Raw genomic sequence first — 16319 nt, 5'->3', positions numbered from 1 at the left:
ATTAAACAAAGCAACTGTATATAATAATATCCGTATCTGAAAATAAAATAAAGAAAAAAGAAGATCATGATTGAATTGGACGCCTTGAGATTTGGGATTATGGATAGTGATTAATTACTGATTAGTATTTGGTTCAAAGTTAAAGTTGTTAATTTTCCCATTTTGCCCTTCTCAATTAGTAAAACTAACAAACCGAAGCAGCTTTGTTTGGCTCTAAAAACCAGTAACCACTCTCTTTTCTCTTCTCCCTTTCATCCATAACAATCGCCATAACCGTAACCGTTCTTATTCATTAACAAACCCAGACCCAAACCTAATCTCTCTCTCTCTTACACACACTCTCTCTCTTCTTTATTTACTGTCTCTCTTTCTCTTTCTGCTTCAATTCAATGCTCAACAACAACGCCATTGAGATATTATTCTTCATCTTCTGCTGCTACTACGAGAGTTTTGCAGCTCCGTGACTGTCCTTTTTCGTTTCGAGATCTCACCGTCGTTGTCGCTTTCATCGCTTCGAACCTCAACAATGGGAAGCAAATGGAGAAAGGTGAAGCTTGCCATAGGATTCAATTTGTGCATTCACGTTCCCAGAACTATGGATCGTTCTTCCTCTTCCTCCGCCATCGAATCTCCCTTTTCCGCCGCCGCATTCTCTGACGGTGTCTCTCCGTCTTCCGGCCGCCGTCCCACCACTCCGACGCCGTCCTCCTCCGGGTTACGATTGTCCAAATCCGGATCTAAATCGAAGTCGTTTTTGCCCAAGGTTATTATCATTCGTTACCATTAATCCTTTTAGCATATTCGTAATATAAAGTTACGTTTTTTGTTGTTGGTTTTATAGAAAGTTACTTTTTTTTTGGGTTCGGGGGTATGAATCATTGATCGGAGTTTTTTTTTTTTTTTTCACTACTCGAGCTGAGGCTCATTCATTTCACTACATTTTTTCTAAATAGTGTATACTGTATAGACATCAATGGCAGTTTCTAATCACTGGTAAAAGTTTCGTTTTTGCCTTTCAATTGTGGTATCATTGTGGTTGCTATATTTGAGAGTGATGTATATGAATATATGAATATTTGTGGTGAAGACGGTGTATTATTTTGGGTGTTTATTTGTTTATGAGTTGCTTTGATCTCCACTGTTGTGTTGCATTTGATGAGGACTTTTAGTTGCTTCTGTTTTCGTCCATTGCTGCGTGTACTGTTCAACTCTCAATTGCCTAGGGCCTAAGCTAAAGCTATTGCTATGGTGGAAACCCCCACAGAAGAGTCAAAGGCACCTTAGCCGTTGATTGTGAAAATCCCAGCTGTAAACAAAGAAAAAGTTGAGGTTTTTGCAGGATAAGAATTATTATTATTGTTGTTATTATTAAAAAAAGACAAAGAAATCATAGTCCTGCTGGAGCAATGAATGAATGATTCGCCTTTGATCTATTCCTTCTTTTGATGTCATTTTTTTATTATATGTCTTTAATTGTTAATTAATTTGTCGACAGGTCCAATATTAGTGTTGCAATTTGCCTTTTACTTTTGTGAAAGTCATTTGCATATTGTTCAAATTTTTCCTTTGGCGTCCTAAGTCCTAACTATGTTTGACCACCTAACGTTGACCTTTATTTTAAACTTTATGCTAAGTTGTAGATTTGCCTTGGAATTCTCAACTTTAGGTAATTAGCCACCTAAATAGTAAACATATATGTATCTCTGGTAAAGATGGGTAGCATTCTATTTCATCTTTTTATGCACTGATAATAGTAGTGGACCTGCATTGGGACAGAAGGGGGCATTGTTAGACAAAATAATGTATTAGTGACCTTTGCAAATTTTGCATTTATCTATAACATTGAATACTTTATTGGTTTTCATTTTTTCTTTTTAGTTTTTTTAAAATCTTCACTAAACCATAAATTATTGTTGTTGGTTGGAGTTGGATCCATGTATTCATGAAAGCACGTGTAACCACTTTTTTCTCCCCCCTAATTAGTACGAGTTAATTATAACTATAATAAAAAAAATAATAAAACTATTGTTAAAAACTCCATTCCATAAACATTGTTGCTACCTGAAGTTTGATTTGAGCTAGTGACCAAATTTTGCTAGCGGTTGGCTACCTCTCAACCACATTTTGAATAGTGTTTCAATGGCATCAATTTGGCAGATTTTGTTAAGCCATAGTCAAACCGGGTTAGAGTTTCACATTCCTAAGTAATAGTAATTGTTCTAGATGACATAGTCATGACTCTTTTCCTTTTGCTCAATCTTGGTTGTGGATATAAAATTTGTTAAACAATGGTTCTTGATTTCTACAAGAACCTGTACTAAATTGCAGCATTGTGTTCTATATCTTGTATACTTTAGTTTTGTTTTTTGTTTTTTGTTTTAACTACCTGCCTCTGCATCTTAATCTGCTAACCATTTATATTACTAGCTTTAAAATGTCCTTGAGCTTTTCTTTACATTTTTATCAACATTGTACTCAGGAAACATGTGCAATATGCCTGAAGTCAATGAAGCCAGGACAGGGGCATGCCATTTTTACCGCAGAATGTACTCACACTTTCCATTTCCACTGCATCACATCCAATGTTAAGCATGGAAACCAAATTTGCCCTATCTGCAGGGCAAACTGGAAGGAGGTTCCTTTCCAAAGCCCTTCTTCCAATGTCTCCCGCAATGTTCCTCGACTGAACCGAGTAAGTTTACCTCGAGATGATGCTTGGACAACTACTTACCTTCGGAGGTTTCCCTCCACACAAGTTAGTGTGGGGCGCCAGAGTTCATTGCTTAGCCACATTCCTGAACCAACCATTTTTAATGATGATGAAGCATTGGATCAACAGACATCAACTCCCCAGGATGGAAATGGTTCTGATCTCATGACAAACACAATGGAAATCAGAACATATCCTGAAGTTTCAGCTGTTTCAAAGTCGGCCTTTCATCATAACTTTGCTGTGTTGATTAATCTCAAGGCTCCTTCTCATTCAGGGAGAAACCAAAGTGGAGCACCTTCAGTTGAGAATTCTCGTGCTCCAATTGACCTTGTCACCGTTCTTGATGTGAGTGGTAGCATGGCAGGTACCAAGCTTGCATTGCTAAAGCGAGCTATGAGTTTTGTCATACAGAACCTGAGTTCTTCGGACCGGCTTTCGGTTGTTGCCTTCTCCTCTTCAGCCCGCCGTGTCTTTCCTCTTCAGAGGATGACTGATGCCGGACGGCAGCAGGCATTGCAGGCTGTCAATTCTCTGGTTCCAAATGGTGGGACAAACATTGCTGAAGGTTTAAAGAAAGGTGCGAAGGTTTTTGTTGACCGTAGGTGGAAGAATCCGGTTGGTGGCATGATATTGCTCTCTGATGGGCAGGATACCTACACAGGCAATAGCAGGCCCCGTCTCGGAGCCAACTACCGGTCACTTGTCCCCGACACCTTTCAACGCAACAACGATACTGGTTTGCACATACCGGTTCATGCATTCGGCTTTGGCATTGACCATGATGCTACTTCAATGCACTCAATCTCTGAGATGTCTGGCGGAACATTTTCTTTTATTGAAGCCGAGGATGTCATTCAGGATGCATTTGCACAGTGTATTGGGGGGCTCTTGAGCGTGGTGGCGCAGGAATTACAGGTCGAAGTTGCGTGTGTTAACCCTCGCCTGCAGCTTAGTTCGGTAAAAGCAGGAAGTTACCAAACTAGCCTGATGGACAATGCAAGAATGGCTTCTATCCAGGTAGGAGACTTGTATGCTGAAGAGGAAAGAAACTTTTTAGTCACACTCAATGTTCCGGCTGAAACTTATGGCGGTGACATGTCATTGTTGCTAGTTAGAGGCTCCTATAGAGAGCCTATCACAAAAGAAATGGTGAATTTAGAACCAACTCAAGTAAAGATTCAGAGACCTGATGTAGCAAGAGAATTGGATGTTTCAGTAGAAGTAGACCGGCAGCGAAACAGGCTGTACGCTGCAGAGGCAATGGCGGAGGCTAGAGTTAAAGCTGAACGCAGTGACTTGGCTGGGGCTGTTTCGGTACTTGAGAACTGCCTTAAGGCATTGTCAGAAACTGTTTCATCACGAGCTGGTGATCGGTTATGTGTTGCACTTCTGGCTGAGTTAAAGGAGATGCAGGAAAGGATGGCAAACAGGCGGGTGTACGAGGAATCTGGGAGGGCCTATGTGCTGTCTGGATTGAGCTCGCATTCGTGGCAAAGGGCCACCGCACGAGGTGATTCCACAGATAGTACCAGCCTTGTGCAAGCATATCAAACTCCTTCAATGGTGGACATGGTTAGCCGTTCCCAAACCATGGTTTTTGGGGCTCCACTATCCGCAGGACGCACCCTTAGGCCTGCTAAGTCTTACAACGGGAGGCAGAGAGGAAAGTGATAGCTATTTGGAGACCTTTAGTATTCTGTTTTCACCATGTTTTTCCGGTGTAAATGCACGGAGAAGAGATGATATCACTATGTCATTCTGACTAGTGATGTATATAATTTTCTTTTCAGTTAATTGTGAATTAATTGGAGAAGAGGGTATAGAAATGTAACATTTCTTCAACGAATTACATATATCATACAATACACACTCCTCATTCTTTTCATATTTCTTGGTGTTGCTTTTTACATAGACTCAGTTTTTTTAGTAGGTTTATTTTAAGAAAAACTCTTAGGGTCAATAATTTTTAGTATATTTAGTTATTATTTGGTCAGCACAAATATTAAATTATTATTTTACTACTTTATATATGTAAATTTTAAAAATTATAGATGCAAATTATATTAATTTATGTGTGTAAACATTTATAAATATATGTACAAATTATTATTGACTAAATATTGGCCAAAAATAATAATATTTACTGGGATATAGTATTACTTGTATCTTAATATCTTTTGCTTAGCATGTCTCACTAGTAAAATCATAGTCACTTGATCCTCGTTTCTCCTTCATACTTCATGAATTAGAAATATCACACTATCATGCATGTAATTTACCGGAAATTTGTTCATTGTTTTGGTTGGGCAATTTATTTTATTATTTTTATTTTTTTCTCATAGTATTTTCAGTTGGACAAACCAATAATTAATTTATTGCGTATAGACACTTGTTTAAGTAGATTAAGGAGCATATCATTACACCAATTTAAGTTAATTATTTATTTATTTTAACTTACAACGTGATTTAAATTTTAACGACTCACGAAGCTCAAATTCATATGTAGGCCCATATCTGACAAACTAGAAGGTTCTTAGGCCCACATAAGACAAATAAGTAAGCCTCAGGCCCAATAAGAGAGGTTCAGTTGATAGCTGATATTTTTAGTAACTTAGGTGTATACACAACACACATCAAATCCGTTACAAAATATAATTTTCTCCTATCATCACATTTTTGATCTAGGACGAATTAGTCTTAGACTTATTGAACTTATGAATATGTAGGCAGCTGAATATATATATTTATATATATATATATTAAAAGAAATAAAAACTTCAATTAAAGTTAACTAAAAATGAAGAAATTTTTATGTATTTTGATCTACGATCAGCATTTTACAGTTTAAAATTCATACATTGAAGATTGACTTCAATTAAAGTTAACTAAAAATGAAAAAAATCTTTAGAGTTCTAATTTCTCTTCTTAACTCCTGTGGGTGGTGACTGCACCTTTCTTGAGCCTGATTCTTCGGTAATCATAGGATGATCTTCGGTATTTACAAAAGCAGTTTCATTCTCAGAAAAGGATGCGCGTACACGAACCAAATCCGTCAATAAGGCACATCCATTTCGCCAGGTGATCGGCAGCCGAGGAGGCCAACGTGTTGGAAGCAGGGGCTGGAATCACTGCCTAATGTGGGGAAAAGAAACCGTCAGAAGAACGCCGAGTAACAATCCTAACAAGAACTTCAGGAAGTTCTTCTCTTCAATACTTAGCAATGAAAATATCAGGTTGAAGAACCCTATGGGTATGCTGATTACGGCACGCATGGTCTTTGTAAATGATATCAGCAATGTGCAGAAGACGCAAATGAGTGATCTGAGCATTCAGTAATTACAGTTACAATTACAGAATATATAGGTGAGGAAGAGTTTTAGGTATATCGAGAATACCAGTGTTCCAGTTGTTTTAACCGTTGATTTAAATTATAAAAAATATATATAATATATATTAATTAAAATCAATAGTTAAAAGTTAAAACAACTGGAACACCGATATTTTCGGTATACCTGATAACTTTTTCATAGGTGATAGATAGTTAAACCCTAAGGCTCGGTTTGGTAAAATTTTTACTTTTTGAAAATAGATTATGAAAGCTATCTTTTAAAAGACAGCTCAGCACTTGGGTTTGGTAAAATTAAATTAAAAATGACTTTTAATAAGTACAAACATCACAATTATATTTGGTAAAACAACTTTTAAAACTTAAAAAATTATAATAAACATGTTTATAACGAAAAATAATTTATTTTTCAAATTCTTTAAAATTCTATATAATATTTTAAAATAAAATAATTTTAAAAAAAATTAATAATAAACATAAATATAATAAATAAATTCTTTTATTTTTTAAATTTAAAATTTTATATAAGTATCATAAAAATTTATTTTATCCTATACATCATCATTAAAATTACTAAGTTACCTAACTCAAATTTTAGAGACTAATAGTTTAAATATTTACTTGATTGTACTAATATAAATAGAGTTATCATTAGTCAATAATAAAATTTGTATGTAATTCAATGTTAGTACTGGGTACGTCCATTGCCCACCTATATATATTGGCTCACCTTTACAGATCACACAAAATTGAACACATATCTCAAATAAATTACTCTTATAATTATATATCTATATTTAAATATGTATATACATGTTGTTATTATAATTTTGACTGATGTTTTCATAAGCTAAGTCAATCTCTTCACATTTCAAAGAACAGATAAAAAACAAACAAACATAATAGATCTACTGAAAAAATACAAAAACAACGCACAAAAAAATAATATAAATAGATAGAAGTTCATACTTAATATGTGATAGAGATGTATTTGTGTTGAAATTTGTGAAGATTAGGTTAAAAAATAAAAAATATATGAAGACTGTGTTATAATTTGTAAAGGTTAGGATGAGAAGTTAGAAATATATGAGAATTTCAATGACAATATAATAACGAAAAATATATGCGAAAAAATAAATAAAATTTGATAAGTATAAGCCAGTTTTAAAAAGCTCCCGCTGTGTTTACCAAAAAATAAAAAGTTTACCAAAAAAAAAAGTTCCCGCTGTTGTGCTTTCAAAAGTACCCCTAGCTTTTAAAAACTGTAAATACAAGTATTTAGACTTTTTAATTTACTAAAATGAGATGTTGTGCTCTTTAATTAACGAGCATATCATTACATCAATTTAAATTAATTATTTATTTATTTTAACTTACCAACGTGATTTAAATTTTTTTTTTTGGTAAATAACGTGATTTAAATTTTAAAGACTGACGAAGCTCAAATTCATATGTAGGCCCATATCTGACAAACTAGAAGGTCTTTAGGCCTACATAAGACAAATAAGCAAGCCTCAGGCCCAACAAGAAGTTCAGTTGATAGCTTATACTTTTAGTTACTTAGGTGTATACGCAACACGCATCAAATTCGTTACAAAATTTAATTTTCTCCTATCATCACATTTTGATATATGACAAATTAGTCTTTGACTTATTACACAGATATCATAGGCAACTGAATATATATATATATTAAAAGAAAGAAAAATTTCAATTAAAGTTAACTAGAAATGAAGAAACTTTTGTGTATTTTGGTACTAATTTGCATTATCCTCATTTACTATTATTCTGTTTTCGATATAATAAATTAATCTAGTGACTTGTATACTATTCGTTGTTCATGTATTATGTCCTACTCAGCTAGTGATCTCATCATTTTGGTTCTAAATAAAGTATATTTTTTATTTTTGAAGTTTGTTAAAAATTTTAAAAATATTTTTAAATTTATTTTATTTTAATTTTATCCTAATATTTTTTTATTTGTATCAAATATATTCCTAATAGCTATTTTAAAAAAAATAGAATCAATTCAATAATAATTTTACAAAAGCAACCTTCAACACAAGTAAATTAGACATAATTATTATATATTATTATTATATTGATTTTAAATTTTTAAAAATTTAATTATTAGAAGTATATTTTGTATAAACTAAAAACTTCAGAGACAAAATTAAATAAAATAAAAATTAAAGATATTTTAAAAAAACAATACTTCATCCTTGTTTTTTGACTAAAGAAAGAAAGGCGTTGAAGGGTCCCTTTCAGTAAGCAAAGGGGTCACTTTAAGAGAGGGTGGTATATCAAATGGACCCTTTATTAATTAAGCCTCATTTTCCTATTTTGTATGCATGTGGTTTTGTTTAGTGAAGGACATAATCAATAGAGAATGCACCCATTCGAGTGGGGTCTCTCTCTTTCCACTTTCATCTGTCTCATTACTCATTAGCCTTTTGCTCTTTCCTCATTCTTAATCATGTCATTTCTGTTATTCATGGTGCTAAGGGATATATAGTTATATACTTCACTTCACTTTAATTTGGTGAAACTTAAAAAGGCCAAAAGGGTAAAGAGCCTTATTAACTGTTAATGTTGCAAGTGTGAAGAATGTTAAAGTTAGTTCCACATCAAAGAAAACAAGAAAGAGTGAGGAGTTTATAACTTATTATTTCAAAGTTTTGAGTTGGATGTGGTGTCTTCAAAGTTTCTCAGGTGATAAAGAGCTCTCCAAGTGGTATTAGAGCTGTGATAGTTTAATCGGTCTGGTTTTAAGGGGTATTCAAGGTGAAGCTGCATCACTGTATACTGATAGTTTAATCGGTCTATTATATATATATATAAGAACATAAAAAGATTCTATTATTATAATGTACCTTATTAATAAAAGGGTTTTACATAATGCTTTGATCTTAAGCTCTACAATTTGAACAGGTTTTGCTAAAACAAACTTTCACATTTTTTTTCCCTATTCAATTTCATAGTCCTTGCATGTATGATATAGTATCTAGTATCTGAAGCCGTCGGCAAACATAGCTCTATACAAGTTTTATATACACATGTTTGTTGTCTTACGTAATAAAGTGTACTTCAATATATGTGGCTTCCTCCAATTGAACACACTTGTTTATTTAGTCCTAATAAGGGTCCATTATACATTAATCAGTGCCGTGATTCCTCATCTTATTGCATTAACTATCCTATATGCAACTCTTTCAATATAGTCCCTACTTCAATCACCTCAATCTCATCTTTGTTTCAGAACTTGATGGATCATGGATGAACTTAACTCAGTTGTTTGTGGGATAAACGTTTTTCATTCCTTCTTTCCTACCAATTTTCAGCTCTTGCCCACAAAAATTGGTATCTCCTTATTAAGCATGAAATGATTGGCCCTCATTTAGTTTTCTGCATCTTAGATAGATACAAATATAACTGAAAACCATGGGATTCAATGATTAATGCCCACTTTTTTGCTGTTTTTTCTTTTGCTATTTATCTTTCTGTCAGATATGATCTCTATAACTATAGTGGCAAAATAGATAGATTCCAAAGCATACACTCATGATCATGAGTTAGTAGTGTTTGTTCTTCAGATTGACTCTGATATACTTTGAATATATTGAAGCCATTAATATGTTTAATCCTCACTCTTCTTGTAGGGGTTGCAATTGTATACAAATAAATGTTCTTTTGCTTTCCTTGCAGCTTATGGGTTGGAATAAATGAAGTCTCAACTTAAAGTTGCAGCTGTTCTTGCTATTAACTTGCTATGGATTCAGCACTCATTTTGTGGTTAGTTCCACCATTCATAATGCATTTGGTTTGGTTTGGTTTAGTTTAGTATCATAGCTTATAAAGCAATTGGTAATTGATTCTCTAATTGAAGGATTACCTTATTGTTAGCTACTAATCTCTACTTAGATCTTTTGCTTCTTGTTGTTGTTATCAGCAGATGAACCTTCTGAGACTTACCTAAACAAGTGGAAATGTAGATGTTCTTCTTTCCAAAGGAACCATAGATACTCTCTTTCTAATTGTTCTCACTCATGTGATTGCCATTCAGGTATACTTGTAACCTTTTAAAGCTTTTATATTAACTAGTAAGCATGCAATGCTTTTTATGTGTTCAACCTTTCATGGCATTTGCTTTACCTTCTATGCAGATGCTGAAGATAGTGAATCCTCATGGACATGCATATGTGATACCAATGGATTCCCTAAAGTGGCAGCAGGTGGCCATAGCTCTAGTTGCTTTAAATCCTGCAACTGCACCTGGGGTATCTTATCTTCTTTCTTCCTTTTTTCTTCCATCTTGAAAGTTTACTAATGCAGCTAGACTATGCCGAAATTTCGGTTGCACACAACAATTTAAAACCCTTTGCTTAATTTTAGCCTTGTAGATTCAAAACATGACTTGAAACCATTTCTTAGTCTCTTGCCTTTTTCAATTATTTTTTTCAACTAATCTTATGGTTTTGACTTTTGAGTCTTGTGCAGGAAGCAAAAGCGTTGCATTAGGTTCCAAGAAACACATTTCAACAAGGACTGTGATAGTAGTTGTGCTTTTAATATGTGTTGTATGCAGCACTCTTGCATTTATTGCCTCAGTTCTATACTATGTCTGCAGAAGAGACAGCTGTTCAATTCAATCACCAATGGTTTTATCAGATAAAGAAACAAGTTACAATAGTACCTCCAACTTAATTAGTCATAGAACATTTTCAGTTCCAGAAACAAAAGCTGCTATTCATTTTCCAGGTACTGTTCTTTGATTCAAATTCAAGAAGAAATTCTCATATTTTGCTACTTCTCTTTTGGTTATTAATGACCTTCTTTTCCCTCCTGTGTTATATATATATATAGGATGCTTTCAGAAGGCCTCTTTCCTGTTTGGGAGCCATAGAGAAACTTTTCATGGAAGTATCATTCGATTTTCGTTCTCTGAGCTGGAAAATGCCACTGGAAACTTCTCAACTTCCAACATAATTGGACTTGGTGGATGTAGTTATGTATACCGCGGACGACTTAAAGATGGAAGTAACGTGGCAGTTAAGCGATTAAAAGATGAAGGAGGACCTGAAGCAGACACTGAATTTTTCACTGAGGTTGTAACTAATCATGTTCTATAGTGTCTAGATTTAAGAAAACGGAAATAAGACTAAAGGAACACTTGTTGCAGATTGAACTATTGTCTAGGCTTCATCATTGTCATCTGGTGCCATTGCTTGGATACTGCTCAGAATTAAAAGGGAAAAATGTTCATAGGTTACTAGTGTTTGAGTACATGCCTAATGGGAATTTGAGGGACCGTTTGGATGGAGTTTTTGGAAAGAACATGGGTTGGTCTACTCGGGTAAATATCGCATTGGGAGCTGCCAGGGGTTTGGAGTATCTCCATGAAGCAGCTGCTCCAAGAATTCTGCATAGAGATGTCAAATCAACCAACATTCTTCTTGATGAAAATTGGCATGCAAAAGTATGAGTTTGGTATCAAATTTATAGTTAATCATTAATTATTTATAGTATGCTTCTAATTAAGTTGATTTTGATATGACTGAATTGCAGATAACTGATCTTGGTATGGCTAAAAACTTGATATCTGATGACATACCCAGTTGTCCTGGCTCTCCAGAGAGAATGCAGGGCACATTCGGGTATTTCGCACCCGAGTATGCAATTGTTGGGAGAGCTTCTCTTGAATCTGATGTATTTAGTTTTGGTGTGGTTCTTCTTGAGCTTATCAGTGGCCAGCAACCAATCCTTAGATCAGCAGGAAGAGAAGAAAGCCTTGTTATATGGGTAATTCTTAAGTTGATATTATTATTATATATTTTATCTTGAATTTACCATCATTGATAGTAGCATTCTTTCTGTTTTAGGCCACTCCTCTGTTGCAAGATAGCAGGAGACTAATCACAGAGTTGATCGATCCGCGATTGAAAGGAAACTTCCCAGAAGAAGAGGTGAAGGTAATGGCATACTTAGCAAAAGAGTGTTTGCTGTTGGATCCTGACACAAGACCAACCATGAGTGAGGTTGTTCAAATTCTTTCAAGTATTTCCCCTGGAAAATCTAGAAGAAGAATAAGCATTCCACTTAGCCTTTTTCAGGTTCACACTTTCACTCTCTTGTCCACATTTCTGAACTGCATTTAGTTTGATCATGTTTCTTATTTTCTAATCTGGACATGTGAAGGAATCAGAGGATGCAGAGAAGGCAAGGCAAGCTTCTTCATCGGCCAGATTAGCTTATTGTAATTTCATGTCACAAGATACTGAAAACAATCTTCATGTTGTTGGGAATGAAAATGAAAATGTAGATGCATTTTCAACTGAGTATATGGAGAGTTTGATCCTCTTGACTTCAAAAATTCCTGAGAGCTGGCATGCATCAGAAGAGGAAATGGTAGACCTAACTGAACCGAGGTTCGAATCGTTTTCCTTGATGACATTAACATAGAAAGGTTCAGAATACTGAAGACTGAAGAATGTAGAGGGTGCTGATCTAAATTCATTCACTTTCCTTTGTAATGTAGAGCACATAAGAGTTGTTTATAGCTAAGAACTTTGAATATGTTCCTTGTATTCTTGTACAGAAAAGATAAGCATAGGTAATTGTGATTCCAGTTCTACTTTATTTGTAGAAGAATTGGATGTGATGAACTTGTAACAATCAGCATTCAGCAATAGAAATAAGCATTTTGCATTTGTATTCAGCAGTAGTACTGATATAAGTGCTAGGTCTATTTATTTGTACCCAATTTTCACTCAACATTTCTTTGGTTTTTTTTTTTTTTTCCACTAGTGCTAGTCTTAACCAATGAATAAGGATTGACTTTCAAGTGTTTAAATAGAAAGACTTAACACTATTTTGTTAGCTGTATTTTGAATCCAAAGTTTGAATGGTAGATGAAGGTAAGACTTGAGGAAAGGATGGTAAGAAACCTATCAACTATGCTTACTTTTTCTTTGTTGAGAAGTAACCATTATTGTAACTTGTAAGTAGGTGATGGATCCTCCTCCTCCAAGCACACCATTGCTAGGTCAAGCTCCCCCTGATGGAGGATTCTTGGATACATGGTAAGACAACACTTATCCTTGCTTCATAATGAGTTATGCAAACTTAGAACTGATCCTCCTATAACATGTTTTGTTTGGTTTTATTCTACATTTCAGCTTATGGTTTCTGTGCTGCTGTGGTTTATTCAGTTGCTGCTTCCCTCCTCTTTATGAACCAGGACCTCCTCCTCTCTAGTTCTTAGCTTGTTGCATTTTTTTTTTCTTAGAATTTTCTTTATATGTGTTCTACTTCATCAGAAATAACAACTTTTATATACTAGTATAATACTACTTTATGGAGTTATTTATATTTTTTGAATGTATAATTTTGAAGTCATACAAATTCTGAACCAAAACCACATGGTTCTGAAGAGGTGTGAAACCAAAATCATTGTGAGATGGGTCCTCTGAGTATGGATACACACTGTATTTTGGGGTTAACAAATTTGATAGATGGATCTTCTGTAAGGTACAACCAATGCCACTTGCACATTTAATGCTATCACAAGCCTTGTTTCCATACCCTTTATACTCTCCATATATATAAAATACACTTATCTTCTTCTTCTTGCTATAGTATAGAGGATTTAAATAGAACCATAGGATCTATGATACACGGACACTGACACGGATACGGGATACGATATGATATGATACGGGACATGTCGACACGCGAATTTTAAAATTTTATATGACACGGGAACACGCATACATATAAAATATAAAGTATTTTTTTGATAAATCGTAATGATATTTTAATATTTCATTGATATTAAAATATAAATTAATTTTTTAAATTATTTTTAATATATTATTTTAATTATATCAAGTATTTAAAATATTTTTTATTTTAATAAATAATAATATATACTATATCTAAATTTATTTTAAAAATATATATTAAGAATAAGACCGGATATGCTGACACGTGATAGTATTTAGATGTGTCCAAGTGTGTCCAAAAAAATTTTTATTTTTTATTGAGACACGGTTTGGACACAGCAGACACATGTGTCAGATGAGTGTCAGTGCGTGTCGTATTCGAAATATGTTTGACTTACAGGTAACTCAGCAAAGTGTCCGTGATTCATGTAGTATAGGATAAATCATAATTCATAAATCAATATAATAGCAAATAGCCAACTATACTGTCATGCAATGCACAAAGTTCAATTCAATAGAATAATCATAGAACGATTTCACTGTGTAAATTGTTTATACCTCAAATCTTTTATTTAAATAAATAAAAAAAGAATATGTTATGTGTGTTATTTTATTTTATTTGGTTATGGAGTGTTGCTGTGCTGGCTGTAGAAATGTTGTGCCGACACTCGACAGGAAAACAATTTGAGGCTTCATGTTGTGCTGTAAGCTGTTAGCTGTTGGAATTTCATTGGCCTCCAAAATTGATTTCTTTAATTTTTTTTTTTCATGGAAAAAGCCTGATATTATTATTAGATAAATAGTTAATTTAATATGGTTCTATTTTAAATAAAATATTACTCCAAAAAATCATTTAACTTATATGAAACAAGCATTTTGTTCAAAGTTTCCCTAACAATGTATGTGTCTCTTCCCAACGAGGCAAGGAATTTGTCATTGCTTTATTTACTTTGTCATGTTATTAAAATGGTTGCTATTTTCTTTTGGTTTTTTAGGGGGAAAAAAGAAAAACAAGAAAAGGAGATAGAAACTTCAGTTTCACACAACTAGGTCAAAGAATTTGTATATTATGATTTTTAAATGAACAATTTTCAATGGATAAATTCCTAAGACCAAAGTATATAATGATGATAAGATATTTAATATTTATTATAATTTGAAACATTTTATGTGGATATCAATAATTAGAAGATATATTAAAACTTTGAATTGTTTTATATCACATTCCATTTGTGTCTAAAATTAAAGTAGAAAAAATCGATATTTTTAACTAGAGATTAAACAGAAGCTCATACAGGAACAGTATCATTCTATTTAATTAATTTGAGAATTTAAGAATTTATTTCAGATTTCATCCTTTTAATATATGTTTTTCATTAAAAAAAAAAAAAAGCTCAACTCTTGAATTACTAATGAAAGGAAATGAGTACATGCATGCTACTACCCCAGTCAACTATGTATTGAATATAATAATGTTTGAGAAATAAAAAAAATTAACTAAAACAAATTAAAATTATTTAATTTAATATTTATTAATTGTAGAACAATAAATATTAAATAAAATAAATTTGAGTTTTTTTTTGTTTTTTTTAGTATTATCATATTGAAGATTAGACTAATTATTACTAATTATTTTTTTTTATAAAATAGGAAATTGTATTATGCATCTGAGGTATGGAGAGTGAGAGTGAAGGAAACACGTGTCAAGATTCCAAATGGCAGCGTATCTAACGCAGTCAACTCCTCCTCGGATCTTTCAAAATGTTATTACTTATCTCAATTTCATCATTTTCACTTTCATTGCTCTTCCTTTTCATCATTTTCGCTTTCACTTATCTCAATTTCATCATTTTATTATTTTAAAATAATTTAACGGTGTCGAATAAGTCCACTTAAATAAATGTTAAAAATTTAAATATTATTTTATATATAAAATAGGTGAATTTTATCATATTCTCTCTAAAATAAAGGGTAAATTACCTCTTGTGATATATTCAGTGATTATTGATAATTATCTTTCTACTATAATTTTAGAATTCACGTTATCTTCTCTTTTCTTTTCAATTGACGCTATGTTTCACTTGATACTTGATAACAATGTGATTTTCATCGTCCCCACCAAATACACTTTTTCTTCTCCAATTTTAAAATTCTAATTCCTTTCAAATCGAATCACCATTTCCAATCAATTAAGTTAGGATTTTGAACTTGTTCTTACGTTTTTAATCTCCAATTTCAATGATCACAACTATCAATTTTTCAGCTCTCTTCTTTCTAAAAATTTTTTTCGTATCAGAAGATATTACGTTCGGAGATAAGCAAGAGAATATGGGTTTGTATGACAGATATGAATTTGCACCATAAATAAAATTCTTGTAGGTAATTAATGGCATGAATAATAAAATAATTAATTAATATTTGAGATGAATGTGAATATTAAAATACTTATTTCATTTTGTCTTATTGTTATCTGAATAATAATTTAATTTTTTTTGTGACAATATAATAGTTTAATATGCTTTCATCAATGCATTAGTTT

General features: G+C 33.0%; 2 protein-coding genes across 6 annotated transcripts; both read left to right on the top strand.

The window, feature by feature from the left end:
• The first annotated feature begins 205 nt into the window (after positions 1–205).
• On the top strand, positions 206–4598 carry LOC107612995 (E3 ubiquitin-protein ligase WAV3-like). The gene is made up of 2 exons (XM_016314809.3): positions 206–763; positions 2480–4598. The coding sequence occupies exons 1-2, from the start codon at positions 527–529 to the stop codon at positions 4382–4384; spliced, it is 2142 nt and encodes a 713-aa protein (XP_016170295.1). The 5' UTR covers positions 206–526; the 3' UTR covers positions 4385–4598.
• Positions 4599–8871: 4273 nt separating this feature from the next.
• On the top strand, positions 8872–12774 carry LOC107612997 (receptor-like serine/threonine-protein kinase NCRK). Of its 5 annotated transcripts, XM_088496499.1 has the most exons (11): positions 8872–8990; positions 9319–9419; positions 9765–9851; positions 10012–10122; positions 10223–10336; positions 10557–10817; positions 10923–11164; positions 11239–11535; positions 11625–11858; positions 11939–12169; positions 12255–12774. In XM_088496499.1, the coding sequence occupies exons 3-11, from the start codon at positions 9782–9784 to the stop codon at positions 12516–12518; spliced, it is 1824 nt and encodes a 607-aa protein (XP_088352625.1). In that variant the 5' UTR covers positions 8872–8990; positions 9319–9419; positions 9765–9781; the 3' UTR covers positions 12519–12774. The 5 variants fall into 5 exon arrangements, with proteins under 5 accessions (XP_088352625.1, XP_016170299.1, XP_016170297.1 ...); XM_016314813.3 differs by lacking the exon at positions 8872–8990 and having other exon boundaries at positions 9085–9419; XM_016314811.3 differs by lacking the exon at positions 8872–8990 and having other exon boundaries at positions 9097–9419; positions 10009–10122.
• The last annotated feature ends 3545 nt before the right edge of the window (positions 12775–16319 follow it).

Source organism: Arachis ipaensis, chromosome B8 (assembly GCF_059453495.1).
Source record: "Arachis ipaensis isolate K30076 ecotype BB chromosome B8, ASM5945349v1, whole genome shotgun sequence".
NCBI lineage: Eukaryota > Viridiplantae > Streptophyta > Magnoliopsida > Fabales > Fabaceae > Arachis > Arachis ipaensis.
This window is presented reverse-complemented; position numbering and strand designations above follow the sequence as displayed.

Excerpts from the sequence above, each read along its gene's own strand:
- LOC107612995 (XM_016314809.3), top strand. The coding sequence starts at position 527 with ATGGGAAGCAAATGGAGAAAGGTGAAGCTTGCCATAGGATTCAATTTG. Across the intron at positions 764-2,479 it reads CGAAGTCGTTTTTGCCCAAG|GAAACATGTGCAATATGCCT; the intron begins GTTATTATCATT and ends CATTGTACTCAG.
- LOC107612997 (XM_016314811.3), top strand. The coding sequence starts at position 9,782 with ATGAAGTCTCAACTTAAAGTTGCAGCTGTTCTTGCTATTAACTTGCTA. Across the intron at positions 11,859-11,938 it reads AAGAAAGCCTTGTTATATGG|GCCACTCCTCTGTTGCAAGA; the intron begins GTAATTCTTAAG and ends TTTCTGTTTTAG. Across the intron at positions 12,170-12,254 it reads TTCCACTTAGCCTTTTTCAG|GAATCAGAGGATGCAGAGAA; the intron begins GTTCACACTTTC and ends GGACATGTGAAG.